General features: G+C 32.1%; 1 protein-coding gene across 4 annotated transcripts in view; it reads right to left on the reverse strand.

The window, feature by feature from the left end:
- Nucleotides 1–23,666, reverse strand: part of LOC114333789 (CLIP-associating protein) — a 271,149-nt gene that overhangs the window by 119,518 nt on the left and 127,965 nt on the right. For all 4 annotated transcript variants that reach the window (XM_050653967.1, XM_050653966.1, XM_050653965.1 and 1 more), the window contains 4 exons: nt 23,317–23,468; nt 14,463–14,699; nt 8,201–8,457; nt 2,460–2,644 (listed from right to left, as the gene is read on the reverse strand). In XM_050653967.1, coding sequence (XP_050509924.1) covers nt 2,460–2,644; nt 8,201–8,457; nt 14,463–14,699; nt 23,317–23,468 — 831 coding nt within the window. The remainder of the gene's footprint in view (nt 1–2,459; nt 2,645–8,200; nt 8,458–14,462; nt 14,700–23,316; nt 23,469–23,666) is intronic.

The raw sequence follows: 23,666 nt of genomic DNA on the forward strand, positions 1-23,666 counted from the left end.
TCAACTAAATGAAGAGGTTGTAAATGAAGTTAACGTTTGACTGTATCGGGTGACGGCACGTGGGCAAAGAGTGGTTTTTCCTCGTTGATGAGTGTTTTTTCAATCATAGGAAAATTTACGAGCAGTTATTGACGAGGAGGTTAAATTTTCGTTTTGTCTTCCCTCTAATGTAAATAAACATCAGCTAAGAGAGGCAGATTTTTCCATGAGCTACGACGAACATAAATCCAAATATTTTTGAAGTTATATTTCTTTAGGCTCGATTGGGAGTGAATGTAAATGTGCGCGAATTCGTCAAAAAATTTTGGTGCTGCGCGCAGATACATTATACGTTCGCTCTGATTGGGTATTCCAATGACATCTTAAAAATTATTAAATATGGTGGCTGTGGTTAAAGAATGTGTTATTGTGATTTTAATTATTATGGTTATGGTTGTTAAGTTGTGGTTTAAAAGTTGTGAGAAAAGAGACAAAAGTGAGTATATAGGTGTACTGACTTTTTAAATAGTTTTTATATAAATATACACTAAGCATCAAAATTAACGCACCACCTTAAAAATGGGACCTTTTTGATGACTCGTATTTGCTAAACCTGTTTTTCGATTTTAGTGATTTTTTAGTATATTATAGCTTTATTCTTCAAGAATATCGATGTAGTAATAGTATTGCTAAACAGGTGACTGCCATTGTATACCAGGTGTAACAATGATAGTGTGTTTTTTCCTCAAAGTTTGAAACACCCTGTGAAATATTCTAGCGTATATAAAATATTGAAATTAAAACTCAACTATAGCCTTAGGCTTTCTAAACATTTTGCTTTTTGATTCATTCGCTTATGTTGGATAATAAAAATGTTAGGTACTTTAACAACTAGCCATGTTATTCATGAATACAGGGTGTTTCTAAATAAGTGCAACAAACTTCAAGGGGTAATTCTGCATAAAAAAATAACCGTTTGCTTTATAAACATATGTCCACAAATGCTTCGTTTCCGAGATACGGGATGTATTGCTCTAAAACCGGTTGAGATATGCAAATGAAATTTGGTAGGTTTTAAGAGGTAGTTATTGCGCATTTTTTGACAAACAATCAAGAGTTTTATATTCACCATTGGCGTGCATACGGGATGTATCTAAAATGTTTATACCCGTATGCACGCCAATGGTGAATATAAAATTCTTAATTGTATGTCAAAAAATGCACAATAACTACCCCTTAAAACCTACCAAATTTCATTTGTATATCTCAACCAGTTTTAGAGAAATAATAAAATCGTCAGTTTGTAAGAAAAAATTAAACACCCCGTTACTTCGGAAACAAAGCATTTGCGGACATACATCTGTTTATAAAGCAAACGGTCATAATTTTTTCATGCAGAATTACCCCTTAAAGTTTTACCCCTGTATTGATGAATATAATTGCTAGTTGTTAAAATACCTAACTTTTTTATTGTCCAACATAAGCGAATGAATCAAAAAGCAAAATGTTAAGAGGCTACAGCTAAGTTTTAATTTCAATATTTTATTTTATATATTATAAAATAATATTATATTATATTGTTCCAAACTTTGAGGAAAAAACGCAATATCATTGTTACACACGGTATACAATGACACTTATCTCTTTAGGAATAATATTATTACATCGATATTCCTGAAGAATAAAGCTTTAACATACTAATAAAATCACTCAAATCGGACAACAGGTTTAAGAAATACGAGACATCAAAAGTGTCCCATTTTTTAGGTGGTGCGTTAATTTTGATGCTTAGTGTATTTTTGGACTTAATAATATAGAAAAAAAAAAAGAATGTTTGTGTACTTTCTATGAACGTTAGAAGTTATACGTCTATTAAAATTGTGTAGAAAATCTGACGTTTTTTAGATTTTGTATGAGTCCTCAAGGGAAAAGCAATTGCTGGTACGCTCCAGTTCGTCAAAAAATGACGGATTAACATTATTTTTTCGAGAATTTACCATTTTTAATGATTTTAAAATTATGGTAAAAATGGGCCCGTGAAAAAATTATAGTCTAAATTTTTTACTTTTTTTTTTTTTAGAGTTTATACGATTCCTCACGAGAAAAGCATTGCGGGGAAGCTCCAGTTCATAAAAACGACGTATTAACGTTATTTTTAATTTTTGGTATTATTTTAAGTATTAAAATCAGTTAAATATTTAAATAAAAATACAATTAAAATGTTTAAAATTTATTTGTTTCGTTGAAATCATAAAAATAGCAGTATAACTTCTTACGTGCGTACAAGTAAACACACATTTTTTTATGTACTCAAACTTATGTTTAATAATACCCAAAAGAAATTTTGTTAATAAAGTTAGTTTCTTTAAAAAGATCTGAAAAATGTATCTTTTTTTTAAATTCATGAGAAAGTCCCCTTAAATTGATGATAATTATTATACCATAATTAAGATGTTACATTAGTCTGACGAATTTTTTACCTGTTGTACTAGCCGCTGTGGATCTACCATACATCTTGGGCGTTTTGAATCCACTGGCAAGGTTGTTCTGGGACGAACTTGCAGACATTCCCTCTCCTTGAAGTGCTTTTCTGTAGCTCGGATCCAGAGATTGTATTAAATGTTCCGCATGATCAGGGAAATGTTCTTTGAATCCTTTAAATGCTCTACAATAAAGATTTTTCATTTAAATACAATTGTTTGGAATCTACGGACTAAAGAAACAACGTGACAACAGTGTGCGTAAAACGGGTACCGTCATTTCGGACGGCGCATCCGCACAGAAAGAATCATCGGCCATAGAACAACACACACGCCTTTCATTAATTGTAATTCAATATTTTGTTTTTCGTTATATATCAGTTAGAAATAAATTTTATTTACAAATCATAAGTCTTCAGTAAAGTTAATTTATTCATCCACAACAATGCAACGGCGTAACCAGGAAGATACTAAGGGGCGGGGGGGGGGCGGGGGGGGGGGGGGGGGTTACAACTACTGGAGAGTAGATAGATAGATTTACATATTTAACTACTTTACAAAAAAATATTGTTTGTAACAAGTCAAAAATACAGAGTATATAAAATAGTAATATAAAACATAACTAATAAACATCACCACAAACAAGAACATAGATTAACAGAAAATATTTTGTGTAGCGGTAAGCAGTTCAGTGGATGTTTTGCAATGCGTCATATATTCTTCTGAGCAGTAAAAGTTTTAGCAGATATTTTTGTATAACTTTTTTGAAACTGTTAAAGGTTAGCTGTTTAATATTTTCTGGTAAAATATTGTAATAGTTATACACTCCTGGCCAAAAAAATGGGACACCTTAAATGGGTCATTTTTGATGTCTCGAATCTCCTAAACCTGTTGTCCGATTTTAGTGATTTTTTTAATATGTTATAGCCTTATTCTCTAAGAATATGAATGTAGTAATAGTGTTGCTGAACATGTAAATGTCATTATATACCGGATGTATCAATAATACTGTGTATTTTCCTGAAAGTTCGTAACACCCTGTGGAATATTCTAGCATTTAAAAAATATTGAAATTAAAACTCAATTGTAGCCTTAGCCTTTCTTAACATTCTGCTTGTTGACTCATTCACTTATGTTGGATAATAAAAAAGTTAGGTACTTTGAGAACTAGCCATGTTCTTCATCAATACGGGGTGTTTCTAAATAAGTGCGACAAATTTTAAGGGTTAATTCTGCATGAAAAAATAATGACAGTTTGCTTTATAAACATATGTCCGCAAATGCTTCGTTTCCGAGATAAGGGATGTTGAATTTTTTCTTACAAACTGACGATTTATTTATTGCTCTAACACCAGTTGAGATATGCAAATGAAATTTGGTAGGTTTTAAGAGGTAGTTATTTCACATTTTTTGACATACAACTAAAAATTTTATATTCGCCATTGGCGTGCATACAGGTAATATGACCCGTATGCACGCCAATGGTGAATATAAAATACATAATTGTACGTCAAAAAATGCGGAATGACTGCCTCTTAAAACCCACCAAATTTCATTTGCATATCTCAACCTGTATTAGAGCAATAAATAAATCATCAGTGTGTAAGAAAAAATTGAACACCCGGTATCTCGGAAATGAAGCATTTGCAGACATATTTTTATAAATCAAACGGTCAATATTTTTTCATTCAGAATTACCCCTTAAAGTTTGTCGCACTTATTTAGAAACACCCTATATTGATGAAGAACATGGCTACTTGTCAAAGTACCTAACTTTTTCGTTATGCAACATAAGTGAATGAGTCAAAAAGCAGAATGTTGAGAGGCTGGGGCTACAACTGAGTTTTAATTTAAATATTTTTTAAATGCTAGAATATTCCACAGGGTGTTACGAACTTTCAGGAAAAAACACAGTATTACTGTTACACGCGGTATACAATGACGTTTACTTGATCAGCAACACTATTACTACATCCATATTCTTAGAGAATAAGGCTATAACATATTAAAAAAATCACTAAAATCGGACAACAGGTTTAGGAGATTCGAGACATCAAAAATGACCCATTTTTAAGGTGTCCCGGTTTTTTTGGCCAGGAGTGTAGTTAAGACAATTTTTATTTGAAAGACGCAATCTACATCGATTTGTTCGTAAGTAGTGAGAGTTTCGCGTATTGTGAACATCAGACTGCTTTATTACATGGGCTCGTTTTCTGTGAATTTCAGTCAGAACTTGATATACAACAGAGTAGATAGCGGCATAATTTTTAATTTCATGAAGAAAGGTCGGCAATGTTCCAGATAACTAACCCCTGCTAAAATCCTAATAGCTTTCTTTTGCATTCTGAAAATTTGAAGAGCATTTGTTGAATTGGCCCATAAGATTAATCCACAGCTTAGGTATGAGTGAAATAAAGAAAAATGTTTCACTTTTAATGTCTCAAAGTTGACAACCCTTGCAAGTTGACGAATAAGAAACAATGAACTTGACAACTTTTTCTTTATTTGTGAAATGTGAGCCGACCAGTTCAATCGATTGTCTATGGTTATCCCTAATAGTTTAGCAGTCACTTTGTCATCTGTGTCACTCTTTGTGTGGGTATGGTGTTAAGTGTATAGACTTTAAAGTACATCCAAATGGAGGGTATAACCTCCTAAAACCTCCCCTGGTTACGCCACTGCAGCAATGATTAAAAAAGGCTTACGTATACACGTAAGGATTTTTAAACGATTTATTCTACAGGCCAATCAACTCAACTAGCTGCTTTAAAATGTTAACAAATTTTAATCTTACATAACTTTTTTATTTATGTCCAATTTTGATAATTTTTTGGTCAAGCAGAATCAGAATAATCTCAGATTGATTCACATTATTTAGATTTCCGAATAAGGTCCAATTTATACAAATTATACGAGGAAAAAGAAAATTATGTATCCACAACCTAGAATTAAGACGACACACTGTGGTGAAATACAACTTTTGGATGTTACTGAGCATAATCTTGTATGCAAGTTTGAGCCATTCCCTTTATATTGTTTTATCATATGCATTATCATATCGTGTGGTACCACAAAGTTCAGTGTTGTACCAAAAAAATGGTATCACTAATTTAAAAATCGATGGAAAATTTTTTCGGTGTGTTGATGATACCAGTATCAATTGGGGCAACTCTAATATTGCAGCTATAACTTTTGATCCACTTACAATAAAAACCTGGTCCTACTCTAATTTACTCTCTTTTAACGTGGATAAGACAGTAAAAGAGCTCTTCTACCCTTGCTTCTTAATAACAGCCAGAGCAGTACATTGATTCTGTAAAATTTGTTTTTATTTTTATAGACAGCATCCTTAAAGGTCGTATCGATTTATTAAGTAAAAGAAACTAGCCTCACCTTGCTATGTAATAAGGTCTGTTTCGAAGGAAATCAATTTAGCATCTTCCAATATACTTTTCTTTGTTCGAGTCTCATCTTCGATATGGTCTTCCTTTTTGGGGTTCTAGTCAGTCAAGCAATCTTGATTGTCAAATTGTTGCATGACAAAATTTCGAGGAAAAATCGAGATATTAAAATGTATGATAAAACAATATAAAGGGAATGACTCAAACTTGCATACACGATAATTTTCAGTGACATCCAAAAGCTGTATTATACAATGTTTTTGAGACTAGAGTCAGTATCATTTGCCCTAACCAGTTGTTTCCTGTTCTTCAAGTAAGAGTGGAACCAATTCAAAGACATACCCCTCGCATTCCGTAATACCATAGAAATTTAGTTTTTTTTTGTTAAAATGTCGTGATTTACACAATCAAAAACTTTGGCATAGTCACAAAAAAAGTGGCAGTGTAAAGATTATTGTTTGGTGGTAAACCTCATGTAGCACAGAAAACATGGCATCAGTAGTACATTTGTTAGCTAACTATTATTATAGGAAATAAGCCACAATTAAATTGAAAAAAAAAAAAATATTACCGTTTCAATGCCCAAATCGGGTGTCGTTGTCAAAATACAAAATACTACTGAAATAAACAAAAATGTTGTTGCTAAGTAAAATATTCTTCTAATAATTTATTTAATCTGACTCATTTATATTGGCAATTCAGACATACATATATTATACATTTTAAAGTAGAAGACTTTAAAATGATATTGCCAATATTTATGAGTTGCGTTCCTGGGACGACTTTACTGAAAGATAGTTCATTCGATTACATGAAATCATCTACAACTCAAGAATATCAAGGAAAAAAAAACCTCGTGATAATATCCCGTCATCGTAAGTATTTGGTCTTACATTTAATTTACTCTCAAGAAACTAATACCAAATTCTGACTTTAATATGTTTAAATTATAAATAATATTAATAATACATAGATATACAATAAGTAATACTAAAATATAAAATATGTACTAACTCGATATGTTATTGACGTACTAATCGTTTTATTTTCTTTCTATTGACTTCCTCTTTCAGTATGGGTAACCACATCCTACTGCATTCTACCGAGGAATTTGCGACACAATTGGTTTCATTTAGCATAATTAGAGCCGCTTCTTTGATTTTTCTCTTTTTACTACATATCTGATTCTTTCAGGACTATACTTGAATCTATCCACTGAACACAATGTTCATTATCCCATGCGTGTTGACATATTTGAGATCTATCAAATTTTCTATTTTTAATATAAGACTGATGTTCACTTATTCTAACGTTGAATGGTCTTGACGTTTCACCTAAATAAAATTGTTCGTATTCACAATTTTCCCTCATGATTTACTCTGGAATCTCTAACACAAGAATTTTACTGTCATCGTTGCATTTGGTTGTCTTCTTAAAGACAGATCACATGCTATAATTTTTTGTGACGGATATTCTTGAGTTGAGGTTGATTTCATGTAATCGAATGAACTATCTTTCAGTAAAGTCGTCCCAGGAACGCAACTCATAAATATTGGCAATATCATTTTAAAGTCTTCTACTTTAAAATGTATAATATATGTATGTCTGAATTGCCAATATAAATGAGTCAGATTAAATGAATTATTAGAAGAATATTTTACTTAGCAACAACATTTTTGTTTATTTTAGTAGTATTTTGTATTTTGACAACGACACCCGATTTGGGCGTCGAAACGTTAATAAAATTATTTTTTTCAATTTAATTGTGGCTTATTTCCCATAAAAATAGTTAATCATAAAAATGCCACAAGGAAATAGCTTCAGAACAACATTTGTTAGCTAGAAAGCCGAACTGATTTTGTGATAAAATGTTGTTTTCAACGGGAAAGGATATAAGTCGGGCTTTTATAAGTCTCTCAATAATTTTGGAGAGTACCGGTTGTAAGGCAATAGGTCTATAGTTGCAGGCATTAGATTTTTCACCACTCTTATGAAAAGAAATAATAATGGCAGTCTTTAGGTACTCTGGAAATTTACCTTAATCAAATGAATCATTAATTAGGAAGACCAGGACTTCCAACACATTCTCTGAGAGATTTGGAAAAATTTTAATGGTTAGTCCATCAGTACTACAGGAAAATTGGCTTTGGATACTATTTATTGTTTGGATCAGTGCAGATTTATCAACTGGTATTATAAAGAATGAATTCAAGACCTTGTTTGAATTAGGGAGATAGGAAATATGATCTTGTTGCGACAAAATCCTTGATGTTATATTTTTACTCATATTAACGAAGTATTCATTTAGATTTTCAGGTTTTCCAGTTAAAAATTACTTACTTTCTGGAACTCACACGTGCATCAGGATCAGCATCAGCAACTCCTGTTTTAACAGCTTCTTGCAACGCTGGAATCTGTCTTTCTAATGGCTGCTTGGGCCATTGCGTCAATATCATTTCTAGAAATTCACAACACGCCCTTCGAATGTCCTTACTTTTAGACCGCGTCGAATTACTAGTTATTATTGGAATTAATCTAGCACTAGAAATATTTTGAATTATAAATTTCACTGTGATTTGTCCAGATGTAGCAATCACCTAAAACAGAAAAATCAATATTTCGAATAACTTTATATAAGGTGCGCCAACCCTGTGGTTTTCTTTTGCTACGACTAAACTGTGGTGTATATAAAAAATGTTTATAACCAAGATATCAGATTATACAGAACAACGTCAGGTTGTGTTTTTTTTTTACATGAAACACCCTGTATATTAAACAATTTTTGAATATATTTTTAAAAAATATGCTACTTGCTTCTGCTATTGTTTTCCCCTTCCGTTGAATAATTTTCGCGTCTGCTGTATCCCAATCTTCTCTAGGTCTTCTTCTATTTCATTTCTTTTATATCCCGGCTTCTCATATTTTCTTCACCGCTACGTTGTCTTTTTCATTCTTTCCACGTGCCTCCACCAACTTAGTTGTTTTTCTTCAATATACTCAAGTACTGATTTCGTCTTAAGGTCTATCCGTATATCTGTGTTTCATATTCTGTCTCTCATTGTCACTCATCTACTTCTTCGTAAATATTTCATCTCTAGAGCTTGTATCTTACTGTTTAATATTCTTGTTAATATTCATGATTCGCAGCCGTATGTAAGAACTGATCTATATGGTTTTAAACACAGTTAACTTGGTTTTCCTCATAATTTATGTTCCGTGGGTGTTCGGGAACGATTAACTTAAATTAAAATAAGTGTAAAAACAACAACTAGTCAATAATATATTTATTTGTGTCGGTAAAATAGCGTGAATATTTCTCGAAAGAGGGTTTGTTATTCTTTGCGAGTATGGTGGTGTGTCCGCGCCGGGTGGTTGCTGTGACTATACTGAAAAAAAAACCACAAACGCTAATATGTTTGTGTTTCTACCATCTGGCCAGAAAGGCGATACATTATTTAGATCTGGCGTTTAAAAGTTGAAACATTTCTGCAGTTTTAAGAAACGTCTTCGAATGCATTTTCAAAGTGAGTTATTGACATAAGGTCTGATAAGGTAATTAATTTATGGGGAATTTAGTTTGTTAAACTGAACACACCAAAAACATCTGGTTAGGGATACATTTCGTTTCGTAAAACTTAACGGGCCCTTCTTAGCATCTGGTTTGTATATTAAATGTGAATTTTATATGACCCATATTATTTCGTTTTGAGAAAAGAAAGTTAATATTTAAAATTAGCAATTAAAAAAAAATAAATGAAGCGTGTCGCTATATTTATTTATTGCTTACGAAGTTATTTTTTATTGCATGAATAGTTTTGATGTTTTACTAAGGCTAAGGCTCCACGGGCGAGAAATTCACGCTAGCAGTAGCCGTAAAACGAACTTAAGGTTCCATGGAACGGAATAGGAATAGCCGAACTGAACCGACTACGCACAAGTCCTGTAGTCGGTACAGTTCGGCTATTCCTATTCCGTTCTGCGGAACCTTAAGTTCATTTTGCGGCTACTGCTAGCGTCAATTTCCAGCCCGTGGAGCCGTAGCCTAAGTCTCTATTCAATGTCTTTGTCCTGCCTTCCATTATTTTCAATTGTAACCGATAATTGGTTTGGAAATGGTTCACTTGTTATATTTCCTCTCTCCATTAATTTGTATATTTATTATGAGTTGTTTTGAGATTGTCACAGTCTTTGTTTTATATGTCTGTATTGATCTTCATACCATGTTTACACAATGTATGTGTTATTTTACGTGTGCAGGTTATTTGCAAGTCTTATTCCTTTTCTGACATAACAACTACGACATCTGCGAATGCATATTCCGAAATGCTTACACTTTGTAGATTCCTGTACCCTATATAAGCAAATATTTCTTTTCGAAATATTTACACTTTTATTGAAAAAAAAAAGGTAATATTTAAAGGGCTGTGGATTAGGTTTCCAAGGTAATACAAAAATGTGAATAACATTTTCAAAGTTTTTATAGTGTAGTGTCATTTAATAAAAATTTTTATTGCATTGAAATCTTAATCTACAGTCCTTTAAATATTAGCATTTTTCTTAATAAAAGTGTAAATATTTTGAAAATTATTAACTTTAAACCTATAAAACCTTATACAAATTTTTCATATTTGTAAAAGATGTATTCAAAAATGTTTTAATAAACATTATGTTCCATTAAGAAAACATACCTTTGGTTCATTCTGTTGTTCCGGACGACCCAGTATAATCGAAAATAATTTTAAATTAAACATATCTTTGACATACATAAGTTTTTTTATAGTCGGTTCGCTAAACTCGGACACAATTGGCTAATGATTTTAGTAAGTAATAATGGCAATTTGGCAAAATTGGCAAAAAAAAAATAAATTACCTACTAACTAGCCAGTTGTGTCTGCGTTTAGCGAACCAACTATATAAACATTTTTTACATACTCTATAGTTAACCGTAGTAAAAGAAAACCAGAAGTTTGGCGCACCTTGTATACAGCGATTAGTACAGAATAAATATAGCTGCATTTACCTCTTTTTAAACTGTTGCCAGCCTTATAGACAGAGATCAGTTCAATAACATGCTGGAGATATTAACAAAAAAGCTCTAAACGAATATTAAACCACGTAAATACCAACAATGGCACAACAATAAAATCAAATACCGAAATCATATGAAATATATCAACACACAGAGTGATTAGATATGAGGGAGCCTCAGTCGAAATATATTTAACAATAGAAAATCTACAGTTTCGTTTTGATTTAAATTTGTCTTCTGCCATCCCCCGATAGTACTATTTCTAGGTCTATACGATGTCAAGGAGGCTCTGCAGAAGACAAATTTACGCCAACACGTCCGTAGTTTCTCGGTATAAAATAAAACTATTTATACCGCAGTATGGTTAGAACGCCCTCTAACGGGGAATAAGTGAAATGAATGTAACCATACTGCGGTATAAATAGTTTAATTTTATACAGAGAAACTACGGACGTGTTGGTGTAAATTTGTCTTCTGCAGAGCCTCCTTGAGAACTGGTAAACCTAGAAATAGTACTATCGGGGGATGTCAGGAGACAAATTTAAATCAAAACGAAACCGTAGATTTTCTATTTTTAATAATTCCATGCTCTGTATTAGAGTACAAAGACTCGATTCATACAAGTTTTCTGAACCGCAAATTGGAATATTTTCCTAGCGGTGCCTTTTGGTATTGTCATACCTGGGTTACACAGAGAACTTGAATCGAGTCGACATTCATTTCACTTATTCCCCGTTAGAGGGCGTTCTAACCATACTGCGGTATAGTTTTATTTTATACCGAGAAACTACGGACGTGTTGGTGTAAATTTGTCTTCTGCAGAGCCTCCTTGACAACGGGTAGACCTAGAAATAGTACTATCGGGGGATGGCAGGAGACAAATTTAAATCAAAACGAAACCGTAGATTTTCTATTTTTAATAATTCCATACTCTGTATTAGAGTACAAAGACTTGATTCATACAGGTTCTCTGGACCGCAAATTGGAATATTTTCCTAGCGGTGCCTTTTGGTATTGTCATACCTGGGTTACACAGAGAACTTGAATCGAGTCGACATTCATTTCACTTATTCGCCGTTAGAGGGCGTTCTAACCATACTGCGGTATAGTTTTATTTTATACCGAGAAACTACGGACGTGTTGGTGTAAATTTGTCTTCTACAGAACCTCCTTGACAACGGGTAGACCTAGAAATAGTACTATCGGGGGATGGCAGGAGACAAATTTAAATCAAAACGAAACCGTAGATTTTCTATTTTTAATAATTCCATACTCTGTATTAGAGTACAAAGACTCGATTCATACAAGTTTTCTGAACCGCAAATTGGAATATTTTCCTAGTGGTGCCTTTTGGTATTGTCATACCTGGGTTAAACAGAGAACTTGAATCGAGTAGACATTCATTTGAAATATATTTAATGTAATCCTGAATAAAATAATATATAATTCTCTCCCAACTTAGGACATAAATTGAAGAACAACTGGGTAAGCAGTGTTTGCTATGATGCAAGTACTCAGATACAGTTACAGCTCCCGGAGCGAACCATGACCGATGAGAGAAATCCTCTCTGCATAGAGTTTAGGTGGATGTACGACCGACAACAGCGTTTCTCATCGGGCATGGTTCGCTCCGGGAGCTGTACTTGGAATGTGAGTGAAATGAATAATGGGACAGTAGCTTTGAAATAAAACGACGCATTTAAATGACCAGAAGCGTTTTCAATAAGATAAAAGCAGTTTTATGCAATGGAAAAGGAGTTGTATATCCTGTAATGTATCCTATATGCAATGTATAAAGAAGAGGAGTTGTTGTGTTATATGGAGTTGTATCCTGGGCAATTTACGGATACAACTGCAAAAATGCTTGTTACCTTTGAGATTGAGATGTGGTATGATAAAGTATGTCGAAAATATCACAATCACAATATATAACAAACACGGAAACCTTAAGAAAGATGAACAAAGAAAAAGGAATACTCAACACCATCAAGGACAGAAAAATGAGCTAATTGAGTCAGATACGAAGAAATGAAAAATATGAAGCAGTGGAATAAAATAACAATAGAATTAATTGATGGATTCGACCGTTACTTGATGGAAGTTCATTTTATCTAACAATAAAACACTGAAAACGTTTGTTTTCTATACTTCCACAAAATTTATTACAACTATGTGACTACAGCTGTTTCGGCAGAGTGCCTTTCTCAAGTGATTTAGTTTACTATGTGTTTGTCTTTTTAAAGTCTTTGACTGAAGAGGTTGAGGAGTGGGGAGCTGTTTGTCTTGAGTTGGTCATTCAGAATTATATCTTTATTTTTCAATTTATTAATTTCCATAGATTCTAATAAATATAGCTTAAGGCCTTTATTTTGAATATGCAGAATTTGAAACTGTTCATTAAAAGAATGATTATGATCTAGAAGGTGAAGTGCGTATGTAGACGTGTCTGTTTTTCTAGCGTTGAAAGCCCTTTTGTGTTCTGCTATCCTTTTGTCAAAGGTTCTGCCAGTTTGACCGATGTAAGTTTTCGGGCAGTCACAAGTTAGTTTGTAAACACCCCTCTGTAGTTGTTTTCTCCCTCGGCTTTTATTGTTCTTAATATATTTGCTAAGTTGTTGTTAGTTCTGAAAGCTGGTGTTATTTCTTTTCATATTCCATATTCAAAAGGAATACCACCAGCTTTCAGTCAATTACTTTTAATGGGAAATAAGCCACAATTTTACCAAAAAATGATTTTATTAACGTTTCGAAAAGGTAGTATTTTGTATTTTGACAACGAAACCCAATTTGGGCTTCGAAACGTTAATAAAATAATTTTTTTTGGTAAAATTGTGGCTTATTTCCCATTAAAAGTAATTGATTATAAAAATGCCACAAGATAATAGCTTCAGAACCACACCAGCTTTCAGAACTAACAACAACTTAAGCAAATATATTAAGAACAATAAAAGCCGAGGGAGAAAACAACTACAGAGTGGTGTTTACAAACTAACTTGTGGTGACTGTCCGAAAACTTACATCGGTCAAACTGGCAGAACCTTTGACAAACGGATAGCAGAACACAAAAGGGCTTTCAACAATAGAAAAACAGACACGTCTACATACGCACTTCACCTTCTAGATCATAATCATTCTTTTAATGAACAGTTTCAAATTCTGCATATTCAAAATAAAGGCCTTAAGCTATCTTTATTAGAATCTATGGAAATTAATAAATTGAAAAATAAAGATCCCCACTCCTCAACCTCTTCAGTTAAAGACTTTAAAAAGGCAAACACATAGTAAACTAAATCACTTGAGAAAGGCACTCTGCCGAAACAGCTGTAGTCACATAGGTGTAATAAATTTTGTGGAAGTATAGAAAACAAACGTTTTCAGTGTTTTATTGTTAGAACAATAGAATTCTTCAGAATTGCTGCAGACAAAGTAAAATGGGATGTGATGATCGCCAATATTCTTAAAGGATGAGGCACACCACGAAGAAAATCGATGAAAGAATAATGGGTGACATAGAGGATAACCAGATTGCGGGACAGTTCATAGTTATACCTACAATACATATCTAATTCTTACCTTAGCTGAATTCTGTATTAAATTAATTAAATGCTGTAGCAGCATCTCTGCTGTTTTGTCAAATTTGTTTCCTAAAATCATGGACAGATACGAAATGGTAACGCACGCCTCTCTCACGACCTGTGACCGCAGGTCTTTCAACGTCCCTTGCAACGGTATTTCTAAATTTTTTAAACCTACGTGGAATTCTTCGTGACTGATCGCTCCCGCAATGACTAGAGATCTGATTTTCTTTAACTAAAACAAAATAACACAATGTCAATACACCGTTTTTTTTTGCAAAATTACAAAAACATCTACTCTTATAAAAGCTTAGGAAGACACGTCAAGAGAAAACGCTGTTTGTCTGGGGCAATAACTCCCGGATAATTTTATTATTTATTTATTATTTATATTTTAAACAAATTATATAGTTACGTTTTATTAAAGTACAGTAAAACTTGCCATATCCGGACCTGTCATATCCGGGCATGTCATATCCGGACATGTCATATCCGGACCTCCCCATATCCAGACGGTTCTGCGCCGTCCGGATCTACCGAAATCTACCGAGAAAGGCAGTCCTGCTGTTGGACAACGCACTAATAGTCTGGGCTGATTATCGGAGAATAGGCCATTTTTGGGAAAAGTTATTTACCAGCAATTTTATTGCTGGAATCGAATCTTATGATTGTATATATTAATAATATAGATATGCAAAGTCCGCAGATAGTGTGCTACTTTATTTATAAACAAAATGGCGCCCGAAAATCGTGTTTTTTTTAAATTTTTGCTCTATAACTCCAAAGATTTTAATTTTAACTTTAGACCAAAAACATCCAAATAAAAATTCACCGCAATTAAATTCTGCATAGAGACGTGTTTTTTCCGATTTACTTCGACGAAAACTTTCCCCGGAAAAAGCGGGTTTTTCCAACAAAATCTTTAATTTTCAACTAAACTTTTAGATAAGTAGTTGTTAATCAATAATTAAATAACTTGGTAAGGTAAAAGCCCTTTCCGTATATATTATAATTCCAGAAGCCGATGTAAATTGAATGAACAGTTTAGCAACAATTGAAATGTTAATTAAAAATTTACGGTCGCTATAATAACGACAATGCTTATGATGCATAAGAATAACTATGATTTTTTCATAAAAAGACACTATACCTAGCTAATGTACTTTACAGAATTGAAATTGGACTATTTAAGCGGCCTCAGGAATATTTTAAAATTATAAACAATTTTTTGACTTATAAACAAATAGAATATGTCGGGAAATGTTAAACTAAATTAAATTGTGAAAACGGTATTCGAAAGACAGCAGCAGAACGCTTCTTTTAAAAGAAAAAACGTTTAATTATGACGAGTGGTTCCTGAGATACAACCGGTCAAAGTTGACCGAAATTTACGGCAAAGATATAAACAATAGGATCATAATTTTCGAACCATTACCTTTTTATTTTTGTCCTATTTCTCCACACCAATTTTCATAATCTTTAAAATCCTCATAACATATATTATTATAATAAAAACTATCGATAATACGTGTGAAAATTGCCAAAAATGGCAAAATTCCAATCAAAAATTGGGTTGGAGAAAATGTAACCCTCAAAGTTCAAAATCGGTATACGTTAAAAAAATGCATTTTCTCGGCTTCCCATGGAGCAATTTCCTTCATTCTTTTTTTGTTCCCAAGTAACTCGAGTAGAGCCATCGAACTAACGCATTATTAAATGTCAAACTTGCTTTTGTTTTGTTATAATAAATTAATTTATTTATTATAACACAATATTTTAATTTGTTTAAATAAAAATTGTTTAAATAATTATACAGCTTTCAAATGAGAATATTTATGTTTTTAACTTTAAAAGGTACACTTGTAGAAAGTTTATCTAAAAAAAGCCTACATCTGGAAAAAATATGTAATTTTCTGTTCTTATAAATAAATTAATCTATTATAACAAAACAAAAGCAAGTTTGACATTTATTAATGCGTTAGTTCGATGGCTCTACTCGAGTTATTAGGGAACAAAAAAAAGAATGAAGGAAATTGGTCCATGGGAAGCCGAGAAAATGCATTTTGTTAACGTATACCGATTTTGAACTTTGAGGGTTACATTTTCTCCAACCTAATTTTTGATTGGAATATTGCTATTTTTGGCAATTTTCACACGTATTATCGATAGTTTTTATTATAATAATAATATATGTTATGAGGATTTTAAAGATATGAAAATTGGTGTGGAGAAAGAGGACAAAAACAAAAGGTGATGGTTTGAAAATTATGATCCTATTGTTTATATCTTTGCCGTAAATTCCGGTCAACTTTGACCGGTTGTATCTCAGGAACCACTCGTCATAATTAAACGTTTTTTCTTTTAAAAGAAGCGTCCTGTCGCTGTCTTTCGAATACCGTTTTCACAATTTAATTTAGTTTAATATTTCCCGAGATATTCTATTTGTTTATAAACCAAAAAATTGTTTATAATTTTAAAATATTCCTGAGGCCGCTTAAATAGTCCAATTTCAATTCTGTACAGTACATTAGATAGGTATAGTGTCCTTTTATGAAAAAATCATAGTTATTCTTATGCATCATAATTATTGTCGTTATTATAGCGACCGTAAATTTTTAATTAACATTTTAATTGTTGCTAAACTGTTCATTCAATTTCCATAGACTTCCGGAATTATAATATATACGGAAAGGGCTTTTACGTTACCCAGTTATTTAATTATTGATTAACAACTACTTATCTAAAAGTTTAGTTGAAAATTAAAGATTTTGTTGGAAAAATCCGCTTTTTCCGGGGAAAGTTTTCGTCAAAGTAAATTGGAAAAAACAAGTCTCTATGCAGAATTTAATTGCTGTGAATTTTTATTTTTGTGTTTTTGGTCTAAAGTTAAAATCTTTGGAGTTATAGAGTAAAAATTGAAAAAAACACGATTTTCGGGCGCCATTTTGTTTATAAAAAAAGTAGCACACTATCTGCGAACTTTGCATATCTATATTATTAATACATACAATAATAAGATTCGATTCCAGCAATAAAATTGCTGGTAAATAACTTTTCCTTGTATTTTGCTAATTAACCCAGAGTATAAAAGAAGAACTAAAAGATGGCGAAATAATGTATTGTAGAATCTATAAAACGTGTCTTTCGACGAAAGTTATTAACGGCGTTGATTACTGGAATGTATGAAGGTGAAAACGTTTCAGAGACTATAAAAGAAGTAGTGGTCTTGATATCCAGATTTTTTCATATCCGGATCGGTCTGTCGCCACATTGATCCGGATATGGCAGGTTTTACTGTAATATTTTTAAAATTAAATAAATTTTCATATGATTTTCAACAAATTACTCGCAACACTTGCGAGCAAAAGAATCGGGTCATTCTATGAATTATACACGTTAGATGTCTCGATTTTCCTAAACCTATTGTCCGATTTGAGTGATTTTTTAGTATAATCGATGTCATCATATTGTTGCTAGACAGATAAATGTCATTTTATACCAGGTGTGGTATTATAATATCACCCTGTACAAAATATGTTTAAAACTCATTCAAAGTCATTAATCCATGTAGTATCTGTTCTTGTATCAATAACCGCAAGTAACATTGAATTGTCATGTTTTGTTATTATTTAAATGTGTATATAAACATTAACTCGGTGGAGAAAGATTATTGTACTCACTATTTAATTATTGTACTAGGTCGTTACTGTTATATGTAAACACGTTGTTATAGTTAGTCATTGATGGAGTTGAGTGTAAATATAATGTATCTGAACCAAGAAAGAGAGTTTTAATTAATTTGGACCTAAAAGGCATTATACATCACACTATTTAATACATGGCTGATCCTGCAGACTAGTGGAGAATCTTCTGTAAGGAACAAAGATGGCGGCACCAGCTTGGAAGTATAGACGGCGAAAACAGACCAGGAGAGGAAGAATGCAGAGAACCCAGTGAACAAAGACAAAGTGGAAATAAAATGTAAGTAAGAATGTCTATCTTTATTAAAAATGCTTCCCTCGTTTTATATTATTATTGAACATTGAATATTTATCTTTGCTGATTTTTGAATAATTTATGAAGTATCGATTTTTTTTTAAGAATATCTATGAATTTTGAAACATGAAGTGATTTTTGAATTGAATATTTTTATAGAAGTTTATTATATCTGCTATTATTGAATTTTTATTGAATTTGAATTTTTATTGAATCTATTTGAAAATCTCTATCCGATTTCGATTTTTAGTACGGTTATTTTTGAATATTTTATGGAATATCGAATTTTTTCCAAAAATTTTGAGATATAAACTTATTTTGAATATTTTTATCTAACTTTTGCATATGCTATTTTTGAATTTTTATCGAATTTTTGTCGAATATGTATACTATTCTTGAATTTTTATTAGCCAGTTATCTTATTACATATTGATATTTATTGAGTATATTTAGTACATTTTCATCGATTTTGTGTTAAATTTTGTATGATATGAACCTGAATTAATAATTTTTGTGTGATAAATGATATATAAATGATTTTTTTTTAATGAATAATGATTAGTGATGACATACGTTGATATAAGAGCTTTAAGACAAACATTGCTATAAGCAAGAGATATATTTTTAACGAACCGACCTGAAGAGTCGAGATAAAGAATTTGGAGAGAAACTATATAGATAAGAAGAAGAACTAACAATAGTATAAGCTAAATATTATGAGACAACTTGAGACAATAAGAAACCCACTGCTCTTGTCAAATTGGGAAGGTACTAAATGATTTATAGAAGCTTGAAAGCTTATTAGAGACCCACTCTGTGTTTTGAGAGTACCTATTTTATTCATGATTATTCGTGAATAAACAACGGCCTCAAAGCAAGGGATTGAGGTTGTGAAATTTGTAAAAGAATTTGATCTAGCCAACGATGTTATACCCGCTTCTGTTAAGGTAGATTGTAGAGGTTTCGTGGCTAGTATTGAGTATTATGATTGTTATATGGAATATGTAGAAGAATTGGAACTTTTCTCTCGAGTAAAGCCACTTTGATTAGTCGAACGTAGGCATTGAGGGATAAGTAAAGGAAGTGATTATTATGATGTTACATTATGAAATGATATATTGATGATTAAATGACAAATGATTATGAATTATGTGCACTGTAGAAGTGTTATATGTGGAGAAAAATGAAAAAATATATAGTGTAGTACCAGACAAGAAGAAGAAGAGAAAAAAAAAGAGAATTTTTAATAAAATATGTGGGAAAAATGAAAGAAGAAACATAAAAAATGCCAAAATAAACAAGCAAAATTAAGAAGATACTAAGCAAATAAGTAGCTAATCATTGAATTTTTGTCTAAGAATTAAAGTTGTAATTTTTTTTCTAAAGTAACGTAAATTATAAATAACTTATTTTTAAATGTAGATAATGAATTCAGGTTAAATTTTCGCGGAAAATGGAAGTGTTTGAATTAAGGATAGACAATATCTTACAATAAGTGTTAGTAGATAGTAAGCAAAGGGACACAAAAAGTGAAGTTCTTAGATAGATTAAATATTTATTATAGGTACAAGAGAGTTATTAGAAGTTTTTTTAGAGACATATTAAAAGTTTTAGAGAGATTACATTTCTATTATAGGTACAATATTCTAAAGTTAGTAAGGTGTATATAAATAAATCAAAATAAGACTGAAATAATAAGATGAAATAGCAAAGTAACGTTAAATTATTTTTTTATACCATAATATATATACTATTTAATAGAAGTTTAGGTAATATTTAGCTTAGCTTAGGAAGTATTAAAGTCGAGATTTTATCACAATTAAATTAGTTACGGCTTATAGGCACTAAAAGACTATTTAAAAGTTAGGATCAATTTCATTCACTGTGGACACTGTTTTGATGAAGTGAATTAGTGAACGAAAAAAAAAGGACGAAAAGACACGACGTGAAAGTACGTGAACTAGTAATAGGTTATAAAATACCAGTTTTAGTATAGGGAAAATATGAACTTTTGTGTAAAATAGGAAAAAGAATATACATGTTTAGGGAAAAATCGATTGATCTGAAATGTACCATGTTACAGTTAGTTAGGATAGTTAGGAAATTTAATTTTTGAAAATAGTATTAGGTAATCATAAACACTCTGTGAAAGGGAAAGAGGGATATACACTCAGATATTCTTCTTCTCTTCTTAGGACTTTCTTTTTTTTAAAAAAACGGCGATGATAGACAATCAATCTTATTTTAAAAATATGTAATCTTAACAAAACGGGGAGGTGTGGTATTATAATATCACCCTGTACAAAATATGTTTAAAACTCATTCAAAGTCATTAATCCATGTAGTATCTGTTCTTGTATCAATAACCGCAAGTAACATTGAATTGTCATGTTTTGTTATTATTTAAATGTGTATATAAACATTAACTCGGTGGAGAAAGATTATTGTACTCACTATTTAATTATTGTACTAGGTCGTTACTGTTATATGTAAACACGTTGTTATAGTTAGTCATTGATGGAGTTGAGTGTAAATATAATGTATCTGAACCAAGAAAGAGAGTTTTAATTAATTTGGACCTAAAAGGCATTATACATCACACTATTTAATACACAGGTGTAACAATCATACTGCGGTTTTCCCTTAAAGTTCGGAATAGGTACCCTGTGGAATATTCTTGCATATATAAAATACTTAAATTAAAAGTCAATTGTAGTCTTAGGCTTTCTTAACAATTTGCTTTTTGATTCATTCGCTTATGATGGATAATAAAAGAGATATACAGTCCCTGGCCATATTATTATGACTACCTATGAATTTTTACAAAAATCAACTATTCCACTAAGTACGTTTTGTTTAAAATATGATTTTTAAATTTAATTTTGTTATGCAATGTTAATGTTATTCTTCTTCCTCTTTAGGTGCCGTGTCTGTATTCAGACGTTGGCCGTCATCATGTTTACAATTTCCTGAAACCTCTCTCTATCGGCTGCTGCGCGAAATAATTCTTCTACTGTGCAGCCACACCATTGTCTAATATTACGCAGCCATGAAAGTTTCTTTTGATCAATCCATCTCTTTTCCTCCACTTTTCCTTGTATTATAAGGCGAAGCAGATGGTATTTAGGTCCTCGACTTATATGGCCGAAGAATTCTGTTTTTCTCCTCTTTATGATGTTCGATCCGGTTAAGATCTGGACTATGCGATGGCCAATTTCAAAGCCCGAAGATTTACCTCTTGTAAATATTCGGCTACAGTTCGTGAAGGTGAGCTCTTGCATTATCGTGCATTAGCAAAAATTGTTACCAATATAAGGAGTCCATACCGTGGTAGCTAAGTCCTTCGCTATGTAAGATCACTGCGTGAACACACTCATCGTTGGTCAAATTCCTTATAGTGCGTTCCATTTCCACCAAACAACAAAAAATACGGACTTAATTGAAACTTTAAATAATAAATCTACTAATTTTCACAACAAACCAGACATTTCTTGACTGTTAACAACTTGACATCCATTAAATTGTTAATTTGTTATAGCCTACTTTAGGCTTGTTTATTAAACTAAGCAGAAAATGAGGAATTATTGATGAAAAAGATGGCTAGTTTTTAACCTAACTTTCTTATTATCCAACATAAGCAAATTAATAAAAAAAGAAAATGTTAACAAAGCCTAAGGCTATAATTGAGTTTTAATTTCAATATTTTACACATGCTAGAATATTCCACAAGGTTGTAATGATACGCCGATACGTCGAACACGCATCGACACTTAGAACCGTGCGAGTTTCACAAATCGCGCAAATGCCCCACTCAGTTCCACTTCTCCAAAATAAAACACTGGCAGAGGGATATTTAAGGAGACCACAAGCAGAGATCCGCGATCCGCCAGTCTTGAAGCGACAGCTCTGGGCTCCACTACCAACCAAGCGAGGTGAGCTAGGCAGGCCGATCTGAGTACCGAGGCACCGCTGGTGAAGTGATCTCGCAAGCTAAGGCAGGCCAACTCGAACCGCAAGGTGCACCGTGAGCTCCCGATAAATTTATATATTTGAATAGCATGACTGTTTTGTAAACTTACACTGTGCTGAGGTGTAAGAACATTTCGTATTATTGTTAATTTTGCTCTTCTTTTTCAGACGTCTATCCGAAGGAGGACTTCGCTGCGACTCGGCGACGAATAGAATGATATTTTATTTTGATCTCTTTTGACCTGTAAATAATTAGATCGAATATATTTATTTTGTTTTGAGCTGTTCCGAACTTTAAGGAAAAACACAGTATGATTGTTACACCCGGTATAAAATGACATTTACCTGTCTAGCAACAATATTATTACATCGATTTTCTTAAATAATAAGGCTATAACATACTAAAAAAATCACTCACATAGGACAAGAGGTTTAGGAAATTCGAGACATCTAACGTGTATAATTCACCGAGCGACCCGATTTTTTTGATCGCAATTGTATTAAAATTATTCTATAAATTATTATGTTTGATCCTAACGCCACCTGCTAACGTATCAACAAAGCATACGCTGTTTACTTTTGGCAGAACTGCAAAGTCAAACTAAATGTACAATTATTAATAAAATATAAATACCCGGATATTTCGATACACAGGAGATGATACTCCTTTTCTATTGACCTCCCCCAGATATTCCAGTTAAAAAATAGCGCCCAATAATATTTGCAATAATTTTTTGGTTTATAAACATTTTTTAATTTAGAAAATCTAATTTTAAAGAGCAAGTATTTTCAAGAAAGTTGTCTGGTGAACGTTTTCATCTACAATGCGTAGTTTTTTTTACAATATTGAAATTAATAAAAAAAAGTAGCGTTTTTGTTTAACTTACAGCTTCCACCCTCTTGTTCCATTCTTTATTAGGATCGGAGATTGTATCTTGAATATTCTTCAAAGTTTCTGTTACCTCACGCGAAGAAAAAATCTGTACAGTCGGGCAGTCTTCGAAACTTTTTGTAAAAGATTCTTCATCCATAGCACCCGCTAAAAAATATACATACATAAATTATCAGCGTTCAATACAACTTCAACATATCAATACAAAATTTATAATTTTACGATGTTTTTACTCCACGTTCAAGTTTAAGACGTAAAAAGAATTATGGCTTATAACTTATTAGTTTTTTTAGCAAATTAAAAAAAATCATAAAACTATAATCTAAGTTTAGTTCCTAATGAGGA

This window comes from Diabrotica virgifera, chromosome 6 (assembly GCF_917563875.1).
Source record: "Diabrotica virgifera virgifera chromosome 6, PGI_DIABVI_V3a".
NCBI classification, from domain to species: domain Eukaryota; kingdom Metazoa; phylum Arthropoda; class Insecta; order Coleoptera; family Chrysomelidae; genus Diabrotica; species Diabrotica virgifera.